The sequence below is a fragment of the Polyodon spathula genome, chromosome 4, assembly GCF_017654505.1.
Source record: "Polyodon spathula isolate WHYD16114869_AA chromosome 4, ASM1765450v1, whole genome shotgun sequence".
NCBI classification, from domain to species: Eukaryota; Metazoa; Chordata; class Actinopteri; order Acipenseriformes; family Polyodontidae; genus Polyodon; species Polyodon spathula.
In genome coordinates this window covers 72,305,401-72,326,143 of record NC_054537.1, presented here as the reverse complement: position 1 = coordinate 72,326,143, position 20,743 = coordinate 72,305,401, and the positions used below count along the sequence as shown (strand labels likewise).

Below are 20,743 nucleotides of genomic sequence, written 5' to 3'. Positions count from 1 at the left end.
AGTAACAACCTCAACTTGCAATGAAACATGTACAAGACTTTTGCACAGCAGTGTGTATACAATTGTAGTCAAAAGTTTATGTACCCCAATTGAAATTTATAATTTCTAGAAATTTCTCAAAAACAACACATTTTAGGAAAAATCTTTTGTAGCAAAAGTTTTGCTTCGTGGATGAGGAAAAAAAGTTACAAGAAATAGATGTCTGCAATTATTTATTTAAACATTTTTTTGCAAACTCCAAAAATGCTAATTCAAAAGTATTCATACCCTTTGAAGCTATGATAGTATTGTCTACAAGGTGCAAGACATTTCAATATGATAATGCAGAACCTAATTCCAGAAAAGTCTAGAAAATGTTGGATTGTAGCTTAACGTTCTTAAAGAATATAAAAGGGTTAGGCATAGGATGATTGCTGTCATTACCAGTAAGTCAATATGGGAAAAAGTAAAGAGCTATCTGAAAACCTTAGGCAGAAAATTATTTAATGTCATAAAGCTGGAAAAGGATACAAGCATCTGAGTATCCCAATTTCAACCATTGTCTCTATTACAAGAAGTACAAAACTAGTGGTACTGCCACAATGCTCCCTCGGTCTGAAAGAAAGAATCATTTAAAATAGGTAATCATTGCTAAATGTGCCTCAGCTAGCTATTAATTTAATTTTCCTTGTCAGGGTATGAATACTTTTAAATTATCATTTTTGGAGTTTCGCAAAAAAAAAAAAAAAAAAAAGTAGTATTTAATATACATTACAGGATTTCTTAAATACCTCTACTAGGGAATACATGATTTAAGTCCTAAAATCATTTCACCAGTATTGAAGAAAATAAAAATAAATGAATAAATAAAATGTACATGTGAATTGACTTGAGATGGCTTATAAATTAAGACATTTGAATAATCTATGTAGGTGTTTTAGGTGTGTCAGTATTAGTAGTGATGAAGGCAAGAGGGTTAACATCTAGTGAAGAAGGCTGCAACTTGAGAGATGGAATACTATTGTTTCAATGTTTTGGTATTATATATAAAACTCTGTGCAATAAAACTTTACTGTTTTACATCCAAATGAAATGTTACTGCAGTTAAACACCCTGTATCAAGTACCCCTGGCCCCTGCCTACTCAATAAAGCAGAGCAAATGTGACAATCAGCACACTGCAACATAATCAGCCTTCCTTTGTTGTGTGCAGCAATTTGATGACGACTTCATTACATTTGTTCCTCTTTAACATGATAGACATATGGTGCTTTATAAATAAATAAAAAGGCACATGATACAGTGCTGATCAAATTGCCTAATTCAGAAGCATGTAGCATTTGGTAAGTTGGCATGTTGTCCCCTCTACTTTTATTTGCACAACAGAAAGCTGTCTGAATAAAGACTGGTTGTGGATGTCAGCCCCCAGGGCTAGCCAGTTTAAAGGGATGTGTTCTCACATTTCCAGTGCGAAAGGTGGTTGTATATAAGCGGGATCCTCTCTATAGATATATAGCATAAATAATGTGCAGGCCCTCATATCAAGCGAGACCCTATTATTGGACATGTATTTGTTCTTAGTTCTGACTCACCTGTTGTTTGTGTGATTTTGCTATGCCCCTTTAACAAATTGTTGGGATACAGCACAGCTAAATGAAAGATAAAAAAAGCAACTACAACTGTATACAACGTAGAAATAAGAATGAGCATGTCATGCTTGATTTATGACAGAGTAATTCATGTTGATAAATAAAGTGTGGTTGTAATGATTATCCAATAAGAAGAAGTGAAGCAATTATGTGTTTCAACACATGTTTAGAAATAGAGTTGATGAAGCTAGATAAACATAGTCCAGTTTAAAGAAAATGATTGATAGTGAACTCTACTTGGCCTAAAAGCATGTCATTTTTAATTATGAGCTATAGGCCAGATAAAGGTCTGATAATACTATTCTCAATTATGAAGAACAAATGTCCTAACCAGTTGTTCTGCACTAGTAAAATACCAATGTTTGGGATACTACTGCACTGGACTATTTGTCTTTTGTATCTATTTTAGGAGGGTGCAATTATCTATTCAGTGATAAAACATTTAGCGTACAGAGTCTCAATGCGATAAAACTGGCTACAAACGACATACCTCTAGTAATTCTAAAATCAACTGTTTATTGTAGTTTAGTATTTATATATATATATATATATATATATATATATATATATATATATATATATATATATATATATATATATATATGTGTGTGTGTGTGTGTGTGTGTGTGTGTGTGTGTGTGTGTGTGTGTGTGTTAATCTAGATCCCATTCATGGTTTCAAATAGAATAGGGCCAATTCATACAACTCCTGAAGACAACACTCAATTAAAAGATTCATGTTACAGCACTATACCTCATTCTTGAGATCATTTTTCTAAACGCACAATAAACACGAAACGTATGGCTAAGGGATTGTGAGAACCAAACATGTTATTGGATATGCACCTGCAAAACACCACTATACAACTCAGCATGTGACCAACATTTTTTTATTTTCTGTATCATGCTAATGTGTCCAAAAATCTTTTTCATGAATACAGGCTATTTAATTAGTATTCTCTGTCATTTGGAAGTTTGGAGAGATCAATTGGAGGTCAGCTGGTCTGGAACTGGGCATGTCTGGACATGACACACTGTAAGTGAGAATCATTTTAATAACTTTTGGCCTCAGTTTTATTTATGTATTTATTTGACGGGGACAATGTACAATTCTTAACATTTATGACATGTCATAATATGTATTGCACCCAGATTTAGCTATGAGCTAATTTTCATTGCCAGTCCCTCGGAAGGTGTACAGAAAGGAAGAAAATAAACAAACAAACAGAAAAACAGAAAAAAAAAGAAAATTATACAAATGAAGTAACATTTATAGAAGGGAGCAATTTGCAATTGACAGTTTAAATAACTTTAAGTTATCTCCTTAAACATAACAGAATTATTCACTCCAAACAAATACATAGTTATAATAATGAAAAAAAAAAAACAGCTAAAAATCATAATACCAAAATAATTACCCTCCCACTCCTGATTTTAATAATCTCAGTACAACAATTTGCCAAAATCTACTAATGCACCACAGTTAATAACATACTAAAGCGCCAATCCAATAAAATAGCATATTTACAACTAGTGATCACAGATCTGGTTTTGTTTTAACCTTACTTTTAGTTTATAAGTAAAATATTTAAATTCACAAGTACCTTTAATGTAGTCTGGTAAAGAATTCCAGAAAGTTACACATAACAGTTGCCCTAGTAATTCTGGTATTATAATCTGAACCGAGTTTTATAAATTCCATCAACAGGGGAGGGGCAAGATCATGTAGAGCCTTAAAAAACTGAAACTAACTCCATAAAAAATATATATATATATATATATAGAATATATACTATATATAGCATACTATATATATATATATATGAATCGTTTACTTAGCAAAGATATACTGAATGGTGAATTCTTTTTTTTTTTGTTTTTTTTTTAATCTAGAATTTTTACGCTTTGTTTATAAAGGTAGTAAATTGGCTGAATGACAGATTTCCCAGCTTGTGACCAAGTGGTTATACAGCATGATAAGTGGGATAAACCATAGAATGCTACTATAATTTAGCAGCATCAGTGGATAGATTATTTCTAATATACCTACAATTTGACAGATTAAATCTCACAGTTTTGATCACCTTTTTAATGTGTTTTTTTGAATGTCCATTATTATTCCTAAGTATTTAAAACCTGAAACTATATCAATATTACCCCCTTTAATTAAAATACAAAACATGATTTTTGGTTGAATTTTGTTTGATAGAAAAACACATTCTCAGTTTTCTTCACATTCAATGTTAGGCAGGAGTAATTCAGCCAATCACATGTCATAACATGTTTTAGCTTACAAGCAGCCTCTTGACTAGTTTTGACAGAGACATTCACAACTGTATCATCAGCGTACATCTGGAGGTCAACTCCAGGACAAGCACCCAGTAGCTCATTGATATACAGACTGAATAATAATACTAATACAAAACCCTGGGGATCCCTGCTGTGTAATTCCTAAAGGGGGGATTAATATTACTAACTCTAACATCCAACACCTTCTATCCAACAAGTACGACTCAACTCATTTCAGTGTCATTTCATTTAGAGAGAAGAATGTCACGATTAACTGCATCAGATGCATTCTTTGGATCTGACATTGGCATCCCTGGTGGTCATGCCTTTCTAAAGCAGGTCTCACTCAGTCATAATTGCTCAAGTGTGTAACTTCTAGGCTATCAGTGAATAATATCATTGTGCAAATCATAAGTGTTGATATCTATTTATTGTGCAAATTCAGCACGACAGATGCAGGGATTCCTTTTTTAATCAAAGAAAATGTCACTGTATAATTTTATTTTCAATGTTAATAATTCCCTCTAATGTTTAAAAGTAAAAGCTTACTAAAATAAAGCAAAACAAAATAGAAAGTTACCTTAGAAGTTGTAACTGACACACTGACCTAACAGGTGCCAGTTTAACTTGCATTGTGTACAGTATAAAGTTACTGTATTTCTGAGACCTGGTGATGTAATTTGGAAAATGTCTATACAAGTCAGCACAAAGTGGCTGTACGTATATTGAAAGTATATAACAAATAATAGTGTGTTGCAGAAGGTGCTGATACCAGTGAATTCCGTTTTAAATATTTGTTTTAAAAAAAATGTTTATGAAACAATGTGTGTCAAGTTTTTTTTATGACCCAAAAGTAGCTCACTATACAGCCGTTTAATACTTCACTGAGTAGTGTGATGGGGGAAAAAAAAACAACAAAAAAACTACATGCCCAATTATTAAAAAGTTGCCATGGAGTGTCGCCGGTGGGATCTTTCGGTGACCTACCAAATAAAGAACCAATCTCGCATTTGCCTGCAACAGCAGCTGTCTGCTTAAAGTGTGTTGTGGGTGGGGAGGAATTTGGCAGTAGTCCCTCCTCCGTTCTTAGCGGGGTGGAGTTTGTATAGAGTACATTAGAGTGCGTGGCTTTGTGAACTGAGTTAGTTGCAAAAGAAACAAGAAGGTGAACGGCTTTTATTTGTTTGGACAATCCATTTTTTCCCCCAGTGTTGAAACTACATCTACCTCGATTTCTTTAGCTGTGTTTGCAACTCTTGCTTTCTTCATTTTTTTTTTTGTAATAATTATAATTTAACTTAAGTACAAAATTGCACTATTATTTTTCCCCCCCGTCAATTGTTTTGCACTAGTATTTGGTGAAGATGCACACTACCCAGAAGGATACCACCTACACGAAGATTTTTGTTGGGGGTCTGCCCTACCATACCACAGATTCGAGTCTCAGGAAATACTTTGAAGTGTTCGGTGAAATAGAAGAAGCTGTGGTGATTACTGACAGACAGACTGGAAAATCCAGGGGCTATGGATTCGTAAGTATTTACAATTAATGAGTAGCATTTTTTTTTTTTATACAAGCGCATATACAAAAACAAAACAAGCTGTATGGATTGAAACACGAAAGCATGGTCATTTTATCTGTGGAGATCGCAAAATAAGTTTTTGATTATTTAAGGCTAATATAAACTATTAGATAAGTTAAAAGTAAAAAGCTAAAGACAGGAGGAAAGCCAGAACAAACGCAGCGAGGAAGTGGCTTTGTAAAATGGAAAAATATTTAGGTTGGAAAACATAAATAAAAAACTGCATTAAGGTCATTCATTTTAATAAAATAGCACAAATAAATACAAAGAAAGGCTGTGCATCATATAGGGGTAGTCGGTAACAAGGTAAAGATACGCTGTTTCAAGCATGGCAACGCAGCTGTCAACAGTGTTTTTCCCCACAACCGAAACCAAAGAGTGCTCTGCTTTTACATACTTGACAGTGACAAACTAAAACCACATTGCCGCTTTTTTTTATTCCACTGTAAACCTCAACCATTCCAATGTGTATGTATTGCTCTAGCGAACTTGGTTCTAATAAAATGTTTGTATTTTTGAGGTCACCATGGCTGACAGGGCATCTGCAGAAAGGGCCTGTAAGGATCCCAATCCCATCATAGATGGCAGGAAAGCCAATGTAAACCTTGCGTACCTGGGAGCAAAGCCGAGAGTAATGCAACCAGGTGAGGAGGAAAAAAAATGTTAGAGATCCGGGGGGAGTAATATTACACTACCATGACGCTGACTATTTGGTTTGCTTTGCAATAGCATAATGTTTTTTAACAGGTGCATTAGCAATGAGTATGGAAATACTGTCATTTTTAAAGCAGGTATAGCGTCTGTTTGTGATTTCTGTACATAGCAAGGTGAACTTTTCGAATTTTTATATTGCATGCAAAAGTTGACTTGCATGTTTCACACAGACGTTAATCCTGTAAGTGGGAATGGGTTGGGTATTAAACTGTTTTCACATTGCTTACAAATGCCATTGCAATTAGTTTACATAAATGGCCTACTGTAGTTTAATTGGGATCTGGTACCTTTCATCATCAGGTTTTGCCTTTGGAGTTCAGCAAATCCACCCAGCATTCATACAGAGGCCTTATGGGTATGTCATTCTTCTTGAAACTAAGTACAATCAGTGTGCAGCTTTATTAATAATATTATGTAGTTCTGTACAGTATATCATGTAGTTCTGTCTGTGGAAACATATTGCTGGACTACTATTAACTATTGGATATTTTCTATTTTCCTTCCAGATAACTTCATTTTTTTCCAATGTTGTATTTTGAGTTTAAAAAAGGCTACAAAAGAAGCAAATACATGTTTTGATTGAGTCAAGTGTGTTTTTAATACCTACCAGTCTGCTAAAAATAAGAACCTAGTCAGTGTCTATGAAACCAGGTGTATTGTATACAAGACCACTGTGCCCCCTTTTTTCTTTATTTTTTTTCTTCTTTTTCCCCCCCCAAGCTTTGACTCAATTTGATTTATTTCTTTCTGATCTGACAGGGTCCTTTACAGTAAGCTAACTGGTGTCATGAGAAGGATATGATGATATGAGGTGGAATAGTTCTGTTCTGAATTGAGCAGATCTTAAACTGTAACCAGTAGACTCAAACACACACAAACAAGCTAAAATGGTGATTAACGATGCATGTATGTTATTTTTTTGTTTTAAATAGTCAATAGAGCTGTGTGTGCTTTTTTTTTTTTTTTTTTTTTACCGTAATGAAGTGGTGTTGATAGCTAAACTGTGTGCATTTATTTAATGGGGAAAAAAGCTGTAGTGAGGATTTGGTGTTTTTTTTTTTCTTTTGTTGAGGAGTGTTGACTTTGCCATGGGGAGCAAAGGGTCTTTTATGCTTTCATGCTGTAGCCTGTGGTTTTCATGTTTTTTTTTGTTTTGTTTTGTTAACAAAATACGTTTTTGTTTGAGTGAGTGAGTGCGTGCAACGTTTCTGTGTGAATTTTATGACATAAATCAACTCATTGCTTGCATGTTGCGGTTTTCTCTTTCCATTTGTTGGTGTTGGTTTTGTTTCTTTCAATTAACTACATGCTTTCATCTCTCTACCTCCTTAGAAGGGCTGTTTCCCTTCAGAAGCCTCACTGTATTATTTTGTTTAAATAACTGCTTAGGTATGCTTCTTTTAAATCCCTATATGGTAGACTTAAGAACACAATGCTGCAGTGAAGAGGTAGCTCTGTTGTTTATCAGGCACGGGTTATGTGGTGTAAAACCTCTAGGATAAGCCAGCAATTGCAGCACCCCAGCTGTGTTCAGTCTGACACTGATGCTTAGCCTTAAATATACAACCAACTTTTCTGTACCGAATACTGCAGTGAACGGAGACTTTACTATCAATCCGTGAATTTATGCAACAGAAAGAAACCCCTGCTTTCCGGAGAAGCTATTTGTTTTTATTAATAGCTTGGTCTTGTTGTATTTGGCTTAGTGTTTCTTAAGCACATTTTTACGTCCCATAATGGAAGCAATGCCACCGCCGTCAAGCTGAACTGCTTTGCTCTACTGACCAATCTGACAACTGTTAAGTCTAGATTTGGAGCAGCATTACTGTAATTGAGGAAATGGGTGAGCCTGCAAATATTACTGAACAAGACAGTCAGGAACAAACTACTATCAGGGCGAAGGCTGTTAACACCAAATTTAGGTTTTAAAAATGCATTTTTGCCTTCCACCTCAAGCTCCCTTTGGCAAATGATAGCTTTTGACAAAAGCTTTGATAAATAATGTATGAGACTTAATCCAGGTGGAAAATAACAGGTGGGCTCTAAAGCCTTTTTAAAATGTCAGAATCATTGTTTCATTGTGCCCTGGAGTCCATTCAACCCAATAAAAAAAATAAAAAAAACTCAAACAAAAAAAGCATCTAGAACTGAGCCCTAAAGACTGTGCACCTGTTTAGGCTAGCCTGGTCTGAATTAGTTTTGCAGACTCCTCTTCAGACAAAATCAGGTTTATATACTGTGACTGTTGAAGTGTAATTTACTTCAGTGCCGTTCCTGACTATTTTATCATCGCATCTAACAAACAAATACCGGTGCCTGATTGTATACTACTTCCTTCTCTTGCTTCTCTACTTATTGGTCCACAAAGAGACAGTATTTAATATGCCATATTTTAAAGGTACTAGAAAGAAAGCCCACAGCTGTTCCAAAACAAAGGAACAGACAAAGAACAAGATGTGAACACATGAGGGGTTTAAAAGATGGCACAGAAGAGGTTAATGGCAGACATAATTCTGACACTTACAGACCGTATCTTGTGGAGGGGAACTTGTTCCCTTTGACCTTATACAGCCATTGGATGACACGGCAACAAAAATAGCCCTGCTGCAGTCCTTGCTGTCAGTCAGTGGTTGTGCAAAGAAAAGACGTCAGGGAGTGCACAGAGATCCAGTGTGAGTTAGGGTGGCAGATAAGGTTTCACACCCAACACCTGTTCCTCAAGCTCCCCAAAGAGGGCAGGTTAAATCGGGACACCTGCATCCATCCATCTTACTCCTCCGATCAGCGAATACAATAAATCAAAATCGTGTGTATATTATATATATATATATATATATATATATATATATATATATATATATATATATATATTATTATTGTTGTAATATATGAAACAAATTTTTGTTTTACGACGTTTCATCATAAAAACAATCGGTGCTGCAAAGTAGTATTCCATAGCCCAAAAATGTTTTTAACAAAACTTTTTTGTTTTATCGATTAGCAATGTATCACATTTAAAAGAAAAAAAAAAAAAAAAAAGAAAAACGCCACCAAAATAACAGAATATACAAACAAGGTACATTGTTCTTGTCCTCTTTAATGTAGTATTTTTTAATGTTTATATATACAGTAATGGTATACCTCAAATACAGTAATGTGTATGCGTGGTTTTTTGTTTCTTTATTGAATAGAACATTAGAATAATAATTATACATTTAAAAAAAAAAAATCAACATGATCATGTACTGTTGCTGTCTTGGGATTTGTAATATGTTTTAGGAGGATTTCCAGTTGAAGTAAAAATAAACAAATAAATAAATAAACTTGATTACAAGAAGTTGAAGATCACCACAAATACCTACACTTTAATAACAGTTAGAAGTGTATCATGCAGTTCACAGGTGTATGTATGCTTCCTCGAATCTAGCATGCTTTGACCTGTTACCCCTATTTGTCTGCTGAAGTCTCTCTTTAACCCTCTTTTGCATGTAAGCTGACAGACAAGCAATCGAGACACAGAGGGCCTGCAGTATAAACCTAGGTTTGACCGGAATGTCCTTGTGACCTTTTAGTGGGGTGTGATGCGCACATACTGAGATTCACTGCTGTGTTTTTAATAGCATTTGTGGAGCTGTCACAGGAACCACTTTAAACAAACATGAGTGAGAGCTGCACTTCGTTCTTTCTTTTTTTTTTTTTTTTTTTTTTTTTTTTTTTGAAGAGTGATTCTGCTGTGTTTATGACACTTGTGGACCTTGTTTTGAAATCCTTTTGTCGCCTGCCTTTTTTATTTTATTTTTATTATCATTTTTTTTAATAAGGGTGACTGGGGTTGTGGAGATTTGATTATATAATTGAGTGCTGAGTCTGCATAGCAAACTAAATAGGGTTGCCATAATAGACTTTGAATAACTTGGAAAGAATCTGCAGTATTAGTTATGGTCTATTTTTGTATTTGCAATCGGTGGCATTATTATTTATTTATGATGTCAGTACGGAAGAGGTACAGTTTTTTAAAAACAGTATCATTCAAATAAGAGGAGCCATACTTTTTATGACAGTATTTCCCAGAAGCTTATTTTTTCTTGTTTGAGACTTCATAACAGTGCAGAGGAGAGTGAGTAATTTCTGAAAAATGGCATTAGCCATTTTGATAGATGGACCAATGTTCTTTCATCCCTCTATTTTAATGCAGCATGCACTGCAACAAGAAAAATGCAACCTGAAATATTTGCACCCCTATTGTGGCAACCCTATGTCTCTAATAACAACTAGATGGAGTTTTCTTGGTGTTTTTTTTTGTTTTTTTTGTTTGTTTGTTTTTTTATTGAATGGAGCATTTCAAACATTTTGCTGTTTTTTTTGTTTTTTTTCCTCACTGCTAACACATGTTGTTCTGTCCCACAGGATCCCAGCTCACTATGTCTATCCTCAGGCATTTATGCAGCCAGGAGTCATGATTCCACATGTGCAGCAAACTGCAGCCACAGCAGCAGCCACCTCTCCGTACCTCGACTACACCGGAGCTGCATACGCACAGTATTCTGCGGCCGCCACTGCTGCAGCCGCCGCAGCTTATGAACAGTACCCCTATGCAGCTTCCCCGGCCGCAGCTGGCTATGTCACTGCTGCTGGCTACGGCTACGCGGTCCAGCAGCCTCTTGCCGCTGCTGCCCCTGGCTCAGCTGCAGCAGCGGCTGCAGCCTTCAGCCAGTACCAGCCTCAGCAGCTTCAGACAGACCGCATGCAATAACAGAACATTGGATGAGACAGGAAAGCAGTAATAATGATGCAGAATTACAAATATTATATTCCATGGCCTTACAACTTGCAGTGATGATAAAGCAAAACTGTATGAAGTAACAGCTGACTGTTATTTTTTGTTTATTTTATTACTATTTAGAGAAAAAGTGGTGTTTAAAAGCAAAATATCTTAATCCCACTGTCTTTTATAAATACAGTAATGATCTAGAATTGTTATTGACTGTTAGAAGTCTCGCCATGTTATACATGCATACATAATGAGACTAGAGGCCCTGTGTCTTTAAAGAAAATGAGGGCTTTTAAGTTCAGTCTACACAATTGCATCTACCTTTTCTGGTTATCAGGGAAATGCAGTATTTTCCAGCACTTAACAACTTTGTTTTCAAAAGTGCAAATCAGGGAATGATAGAAGTAAGGAAAAAAAACTAAAACCTGCAGCTCATACCATGTGTAAAAACTACCATTCAACTTCCAAATGCTGAATATCCTTTCTGACTTTACTTTGACATATGCAAAAGGATTATTATTATTATTATTATTATTATTATTATTATTATTATTATTATTATTATTATTATTATTATTATTATTATTATTATTATTATTTTCTTTGAGGGGGAAAACAAGATTTTGATCTTTTAAGGGCATCGAACAATTTAAGGCACACAGCCATTATTATTATTATTATTATTATTATTATTATTATTATTATTATTATTATTATTATTTTAAATGGACAGGCACCAAAGTTATTTTCTTTCCTCTGCATGAGTGCAACTCTGGAGCCGGTGATGCAGAAAAAATGAGTGCAACAGCTGTCCGGACAGTCAGTAGCACAGACAGCTCTGGAAAGAACGCATCACTTGTGCTTGTTTGAGCTGTCACATTTTTAATCCCTCTCCCCGGCCTTTTGGGAAACTTTAACTGCTGGTGTCAGCTATTCCGATTCTGAAATCGGATCAGCCCTTGACAACATCAGACCTTCTCTTTCTATTTATTGTACCAGTCCATGGCTCTGAATGAAATACAGGCAAAAATGTGAAACTTAACCCTTTTAAAATCTGCTACTTTGGTCAACATGAACAGCAAACACCTTTTGCATGTTTTGTATATTTTCTTGTATTGATTGGTACAACAGCGCGATTGAAATGAATGTCTACCCGCCAGTATGAAATCTCTTATGCAAATCGTTCTTTGATCAAAAAAGCAACACTGTAGTTTTAAGGGGTTAATATTAATATGTGGCTCTTACTGTGCCTTATAATATTTGTAATGCTATTTAAGAAAAAGAAAATATTTATTTTGAAAGTTTGACTGTTGCGCACTAAAGAAGGGAACTTTAGATGCGGTATTGTATACATTTAATATTATGTATTCATCTCATGGCATATAAGTTATTAAGTAGGTTTTAGTTGTAGAATAGAACATATTCAACCAAAAATGTTGACTAGGGTTTATTTAAGATAAGATACAAATCTGTATGTGCACTGTACAATGATATATTTTAGAATATGACATTAAATATTTACTAGTTTAATGCCTTTTCTATGAAAGATATTTTAAATGCAGGCCTGTTACCTAGAAAATGTATCTATTTTCCTTAGAAATGTTAAGCTATGATAATTACGTTTGCTAGGAAGGAAAAAAAAGGCAAAAGCTGCTTATATATTAGAATGTATTGTCTTGTAAAGCTTTAATACTTGTGCTTTTAATTGTTGAGATCTTCATCAAATTGACTATTTTACACTGTTGGGAATTTTTTACTTGAACAATTTCTTACAAGGGAAAACATGACAAAAGAAAGAAGCTTTTTAAGGAAACTTTTCAGCATCACTGGATTATGTAAAGTATTTGGGAAAAGCCAGTGTTATACAATTTAAATGCAACAGTCCTGTTGGTATTACATTTATGATTTCAGATCTTATATACTATTTACACTTACTTACAAAATGTAATAAAAAAAAAATACAAATCCAAATATTGTTGTATTTATTCAGAAAGAAATGACATAAATAACAGCTATTTTCTTTCACTGAAATGCATGCAACGTGAAAAAATACAGCATTTAAACACTAACAGGATGATAAGAGTCAATTGAACCCAGTGTCCAAATAAAAGCTAACATTTGCTTTTCCGTACAAGGCCAACAACTGTATGTCCTTAAATCATATGAAGTAGACCCAGATAAATGCTTGGACTGCACATGTAAAATAACTTACGCAGTTAGTAAAATTGCCCTAATCTAAAACCAAGTGTTATATTTCTTTAATGGCATCAAGGGTGGTTCCTCTCTAGATCCTTCTGCTAATTCATTTCATACAATGTAAGCTTTTGATCTGCTGTGCATTGCAAGACAGCTGATTCAATGCAGAGTTATCAGCTACATACCCGTACAGCACAGTCTGCATTACTATCAAAGTCGTTTTGATAGTTGAAAACCTCACCTTTGTATCCTGCATACAGTCCTAATGGTGATTTACTTCCCTTCTTTTTAGAATAAAATCACTGAAGTTCAGATTTCTGGAATTCTTGCCCCATGCAAAGAAGAACGGCTGATCTCTGAATTTTTTATATATAAATTAAACCGTAAATCTACTGTAAAACTTTTCTGCAAAAAAGAAAATAAACCAAAGCAGGACAAATGTGTGTATGTAACCTTTATGAGTCTTAAATTACCTATAACATTTCACCATATTAATTGATAGAGATTTCAGTTTTTGCATATACATACATGAACTGCATTATCTGTCTATATTTGTATGCTTCACTCATGCATTTGTTCTGGATAAATGAACTAATATTGCACTATGCTTTTTAATTTCCTACTGAAAAGCATCAGGTTTAAAAAATAAATAAATTGTCCTTTGAAGGTATCTACATGGCCAGTTTATATTCAAGTGACAGATAACAAGCAGGCTTTTGCCAGTTGTATGAGAATTACCTTTTTTTTTTACTTTGCTTGTAGAAGCCTTTATCATTCCATTTGTGTTTTTCCACTCTGAACCCTTGTTTGAACGTAACAAGACAGACTTACCCTGTACCCTATAGCTGTTATCACTAGCAGTAAATACATTTGTTGGGAGGTTGAAATCAGCAATCCTTACTTTCCTAAGTAAGACAGAATGTGTATGTATGTAAGGCAATCAAAAAGCATGAAGGAATGTGCTTGAAATGCGCTATTAAAAATGATTTCTTTAATTTGCCTTGATGGATAAAGTAACTTGCATTTAGTTTGAAGGTTCTTTAGCTCTGCAGGCAGAAGACAACACTCACTGCCAACGTAAATGTCGTCTTTCCAGCATGTTTCATCTTGCAATTGTTAGCACACAAAACACAAAGCAGACCCCCTCAAACACACACACACACACACAATCCTTGATAACTTCCTGAAAACCAGCTAAAAGAGTGTAAAAAGCATATGCATTACTAAAACCAACTGTTGATAGCGGGTTGGGTTTCAAAAACATTTCCTGAACAGAACTGTTCAGTTTCCCATGTTACATGCTGTTTTTGAGGTAAGAATCAGCTGGAATGAGGAGCAGGCACCTAGAATACTTTTATACTGATGTATGTGGGAAAGTAGGACTGACATGGGAAGTTCATGAGGATTCTAGATATTACAGTACTGTTATAAAATCTTCATAGTGAGCTTTCCTTTTTTCTTTACACAATGCTGCCAAATTGTGCAAGAATGTATTTTTTCAAATGTTATCTCAGAATAGGAAAACCATGCTGTTCCAAAAAATATTTTTTAATATCTCAATGTCAATTTCTGAAAGTATGAATACAATAAATTAAGAGTCAGCTAGAAGGTCGTTGCTTTCTTAACATGTCTTTCCATTCAAAGCACTTATGGAATTTGACAGAGATGATTCACATTGCAAATAGTTATTTGACGTGGGATTCAAAGGCTGCAAGGGGTCAATATGAAGGTCAAATGAATACGTAAAAAAAAAAAAAATAATTGTGTAAATTATGAACACATTATATTATGTTTAGATGGACCAATTAAGTAGTCAGTTATTCTGCAACTGAATGAATAACATATTCATTAATTAGCGATGAAACCAATGATCCTGGCGAGCCTAGTCATATGTACCAGCCTAGCAGAGGAAACCTGCTGATTGGAGTAAACCAAGGGTTAAGTGGCCGAGCCTCTGAGAAAATGACTTGAACTCTTATTTACTGGCCTTGTTTGGCTATTGACTACTTCATGTATGTTAAGGTTATTAGAGTTTTTAAGAACTAAAACAAGGGGAGAATATTAATAACCCAGTGCCTTCTAATGAATAAGAAATGCCAAACAGCAGGTGACTGAGATGTGCTGTCCTATTTCTGCTTGTGTAACAGAATACGTTCAGATGATCTGTCTTGCTCCATGAGAAACTTTCCATATTACATCAGACACTGAGTGTGACCAGACAGATTACCAATACCCAGGAATATTTTTAAATCACTGACTGCATGACAAGTACAGCATTTATATGCAGAGCTATCAAACTGCTTCTTTGTGAATCCCAGTTGGGTTGCTATATAACAAAGTGGTGGCAGCAGGAGCAGCTCGACAGTCAGAATTGATTAAAGGGGCAATACAATTCTAATCTCTCCTGCTAGAATTGAATGGAAGACGATGTTTGAGTAAGCAGAAGTTTTTGTCAAGGTTCAGCGCTTTGAAGTCGCAGTGATATGAGCATCAAGCACATGGTTAAGAGTTTAAGCACAATTAGTTACATATTGTCTTAGTTGTACAGCAGTAGGTTTTTAAATTTGGTTTTAATAGAAAGCTAAATAGATTACATGTGGGTGGTTAAGGCTAGGGTGTGTAAACATATCCTATTGAGCAGGTTAATCTCCTAAAACACAATAATCTCTCTTTAAACAATGCAAGGAAATAAATATTTCTAAGAAAAGCTGGGTATCCTCTTTCATTGATTCAGGGGTGGCCTAAATAATGATATGGATTGACCCAGACTTTTAAGATTAAATTAGATTGATAATGATAAATGTCCCTATTAGGGAAACACTACTGAAAGTTAGAATGGTCTGGCCTGCTGGGTATTGAAATAGCATTATGTCACAGGGTGAAGTGTCCATATTCTAGAAAGGTGGGGGGGCGGTCGGGGGGGGGTGGACCTGGAAGTTTTGTTTACTTGTTTATTTATTCTGTGTTATTAATTGTAACAGCTAATTATCCTCAATACAATTAGTTTCATGTGGTGAAAAGTCTGTAATGTTTATTTTAACTATATAAAATAATAGTTAACCATTATGAAGCATAAAATGTCCTTGAATAAAAACATAGAGGCCAAATTACGTTTAACATATAAATACAAATATTTTTAAAATGCATAGTCATTATTTATTATTATTTATTTAATTGGCAGACACCTTTATCCAAGGAGACTTACAGGTGTGACAGTACCAGGTTGTAATGTAAGATTAATATTTAAATACAGTATAGTTTACAGTCAGTGCAAATAATACTACTAAAATACAATATTAACTACGATGCAACAAATAAGGATTACAATAGGTTAGATCTACAGTTACATATTAGTAGGGCAATACTACATTAGCTGAGGGTCCAGTAACATGGTGCGTAGATCAGGAAAGTCCAGTGCACAGTAGGAGGGGTAGATCAGGAGATCTACAAGTACAGTCTAAACAGGTGGGTTTTGAGGAGGTGGCTGAAAGCAACGAGAGACGGAGCAGTCCTGAAGTTCTCCGGTAGCAGGTTCCACCACAGAGTGGCCAAGGAAGAGAAGGAGCAGGCATGGGAAGATGGAAAGTGGAGGGAAGGCATAATTAGCCAGCCAGAAGAGGAGGAGCGGAGAGGGCGAGAGGGGGTGTAGAGAGAAAGGAAGGATTGGAGGCAGGAGGGGGCAGTGTAGTGAAGAGAGCGGTAGGCAAGAACAATGGTCTTGAATTGAATGCAAGCAGAGATAGGTAGCCAGTGGAGTGTGCAAAGCAGAGGGGTAGTATGAGAGTAGTGAGGTTGGGAGAATGCAAGACAAGCAGCAGAATTTTGAATGAGCTGAAGGGGGGGAGACTAGCAAGGAGAGTTATAGTAGTTCAATCTGTAGAGTAAAATAGCTTGGACCAGGAGTTGGGTGGAGTAAGTAGTGAGAGAAGCATGGATTCAGTAGATGTTGTTAAGAAAGTAGCAGGAAGTGTATGCCAGGGAAGAGATGTGTTGAGAGAAGGAGAGGGAGGGGTCAAGAATAACACCTAGGCTTTTAACAGAAGGAGATGGAGAGAGAGTGATAGAGTCAAGGGATACTGATATGGAAAGGTCAGAGGAGGGAGAGGAAGCAGAAGGAGAGTAGAGGTCAGATTTAGAGAGGTTTGGTTTGAGGCGGTGAGAATGCATCCAAGTTGAGATGGCCGAGAGGCATTCTGAAATGCAGGAGGAAATGTGGGAGTCAAAGGAGGGAAAGAAGAGTAAAATCTGGACCTCATCAGCGTAAAGGTGGTAGGAGAAGCCAAAAGAGGAGATGCTAGGACCTAGTGAGTGGGTGTAGAGTGTAGAGTGACAAGAGGAGGGGTCCCAGGACAGATACTTTGAGGTACACTTGAAGGTGAGGAGAAGAAAGACACCCATGCCAGGAAACCTAGAAGGAATGGTTAGAGAGATAAGAGGAAAACCAGACAATAGCAGTGCCTCAGACCCCCTGGCCAAAGACAGAGAAAAGGATGGTCAACAGTGTCAAATGCAGAGAAGAGGTCAAGGAGAATTAGAATGGAGGAGAGAAAGGCAGCCTGAGCAGAGAGGAGAGAGAGTTACAGAGAAAAGGGCTGTATGCAGGACAAGAACCTGGATTGAAGAGGGTCAAGCAGATAGTGTTTGGAGGAAGGATGCCAGCTGGCGGTGCACAGCTCGCTCAAGAGTTTTAGAGAGGAACAGGAGGAGACAGGGTGATAGTTCTGGGTGGAGAAAGAGTCATGAGGTTTCTTAAGAATGGGGGAAAGGAACCAGAAAGCAGAGAGGTGTTAATGAGGGAGGAGATAAAAGGAAGAAGAGTGGGAGAAATGGATTGGAAGAAACGAATAGAAAGAGGATCAGGGGCACAAGTAGTTGGCCTGGAATTCAGGAGTAAGGAGCAAAGGCCTGAGTCATATTTTTTATTTCAACTTTCATAAACAACAAGGCTCAAATAATTTCAAAGACCAAATCAAAAAATCAAAAACCTACACAGAGAAATGTTAGGACTGAATTCCTAATGTGTTTTTAGTTTAGGTGCACAGCTTGAAAAGGCTTTCATTGGAAACTGTCTCAGACAAGATTCTTCATATGTGATTGGGATTTGATTTTTCCAGTGGCTGTTGCAACTGTCAATATGGGCTAATTAGATTGGTGGGATTTTATACATTCAGTGGTTCAAACCCTTACTACTAATGAAACCTGTGGTATTTTCCTCACCACTCCTAATAAATATTTTAGGTAATTTTGGCAGTTTTGGGAAGATATACTCATTTTGTATGTGTCAAAGCTTCCTTCGGGGTATACGTCTTTAATTTAATGTATACCCCTTGTTTGCCAACTTCACCAGTTCACAATTTGACCTCCTATCTTAATGCATTCCTGTTGACTCTCTGAGTAACACATGCGTCTGTGCCCAGACTATGGTTGTATGAGGTAGGTCAGGATGAGAAAGCATCTGCTCTGTCTGCAATAAACTGATAATATGGTTTTTAAATCTTTGCTTCCATATTTACCCAGTCTTGTCTTTCATTCTCTTTCAGTCTCAGAAGCTATTTGGGTAAAGGAGAAGACAAAATTATAATATTTCAAGTTTGGCATTTTAAGGGCCCCAATATTGAATGATCCCCCAGATTGAAAGAGTCTACCGTTTTTTCCAGCCGAAGGTCAATCAGAATTCCCAAGTACTTTAGTTTATCTTTTAAATATTTAAATTTCCATTTAGCAAAAAGGAAATAGGGGCAATATGTGGATAATGGTAGGACTTTTGACTTACCTAGCTATCACAGAGAATGATTCCACCAGGCCCAGCAGTGATGTAAATTACCTCTGGGGGTCAGAGACCAGCATCAGTATATCATCCGCATATACAGTAGCATTATTTTGTATTCCTGGGCCTCCGTGGAAATGTCCTTTATAGTTTAACAAGACAGTATGGCCAATATAAATAAAAGGGAGGACAGACGGTAGCTCTCCTTTTTGCCCCTTCCATGTGAGAAAGTGGGAGGGAGCAGTAAAACCCCTTTATCAAAATTTTAAAAAGAGGGCCAAATCCACCCAGTGTGATAGAGATATCTCCACTCAACCCTGTCGATTGCCTTTTCTGCAAACAAAGACATTGCTGTTACTGAAACATCTAAGTCTCTCACCCTCCATACCAAATGTGCTCGCTTTCACAAATTGTCTGAATCAATTATCCCATGACAAAGCCTATTTGGTCTTATTTAACTAACATTTTTATTGAGTTTTATAGTGATGACCTTATATATATATACACACACACACACACACACACACACATTAAAAGCTTCCCATACCACTGTTGAACCTTTATCTATATTAGAAAAGTATTCAATCTCTTCTAAATTGGACTGTTAGTGCTAAATCATGCCATACACTAATGTACTAACTCTGTGATTGTTCTGACTTCCTTCCCACATTCTAGATGACACTGTGGGTTGAGGAACAGAAAGTATCATCCCTTTGTGTGGGATGCATTAACCGCCATATATCTATCAGGCCCAGCGCTCTACTTAGCTCTGCCAGAGACTTGCTTTTACTGGGATTGTTATATTTCCCTGGTGCTGATTTATTGAGAAACAAGTCTTGAGGCTGGTTAAAATCTGTTTAAGGCAGGTCAGTACATTTAACATATGTGTTAAGACTGTTAAATTCTAGGTTACTATTTTAATTATATTGCATAGCATTTCTGTCTTAAATTTAAATAGATTGTACATCCCCTGTGGGAAGTTCACCAGGACACAACACATGCAATGAGCAGCTTTGAAATATAGGCAGGAGCAGGACCATGTGCCGTCCAGCACTGGTTTTAATTAAAATGCAAACCCATCTGAACAGGCTGCAGCCTACTCATAAACCCATTAGACAGGCCAGTGAAAAGAGCATTGTAGTAACACAAGTATGAACCAGCTTCTCAATATCAGCCAAAGTCAAGCACAGTCTAATTTTTGCTACATTTCTAACGTAAGCGTGATGCTCTAATACTATTACTACTACATGACCCTGTAAAGGTATACTCTGTATGGGGGATATCTAGTTTTCACCATAGTACAAAGGACAACTTTATGAATATTCTTAGGTTACTCAGAGGACCTCTCTCCCCTAATTTCTGACCACAGTTTGTATTCTGGCTTGGCAAGCTCTCTGGCTTAAGCAACCCATATTGATGCCGTCCAACAGGAATTGCTTTACCTTGGTCCTTGATGGGATGGACATGTTACATTTTTCATGAACAAATAAATGATGCCACTTTCCCATAGGCAGGAATGGAAAATGTAATACACATTAAAATATATAAGCAGTATGATCAAAAAAAGGAAAGATCAAAATTTAAAGATTAAATAATCATATTTCCATAGGCAGGTGTACAAAAAAAATATGGTTTTGGTAGATAAAATGACAAATCTAAAAAAATGTGCATGGCTACCTGCATTTTGTATTTTTTTCCCTGCCCACTAATACTTTTCATACATTTTTCATATTTTTTTTTCATTTTCCTATAGGCAATGGAGGAAAACAAAATGTTTTATTTTGAAAACAACTATGA

At 36.0% G+C, this 20,743-nt stretch overlaps 1 protein-coding gene across 1 annotated transcript; it reads left to right on the top strand.

The window, feature by feature from the left end:
• The first annotated feature begins 5,044 nt into the window (after window positions 1–5,044).
• LOC121314823 (RNA-binding protein 24) lies at window positions 5,045–12,954 on the top strand. Its single transcript, XM_041248524.1, has 4 exons — window positions 5,045–5,447; window positions 6,019–6,142; window positions 6,513–6,567; window positions 10,620–12,954. Exons 1-4 carry the CDS (start codon window positions 5,280–5,282, stop codon window positions 10,963–10,965), a joined length of 693 nt encoding a protein of 230 aa, XP_041104458.1. The 5' UTR covers window positions 5,045–5,279; the 3' UTR covers window positions 10,966–12,954.
• Window positions 12,955–20,743: the final 7,789 nt, after the last annotated feature.

Bases quoted from the DNA above. Each gene is read 5' to 3' on its own strand.
- LOC121314823 (XM_041248524.1), top strand. From the start codon at position 5,280: ATGCACACTACCCAGAAGGATACCACCTACACGAAGATTTTTGTTGGG. The intron at 5,448-6,018 runs GTAAGTATTTAC...TGTATTTTTGAG, and splicing joins AATCCAGGGGCTATGGATTC to GTCACCATGGCTGACAGGGC. The intron at 6,143-6,512 runs GTGAGGAGGAAA...TTTCATCATCAG, and splicing joins GCCGAGAGTAATGCAACCAG to GTTTTGCCTTTGGAGTTCAG.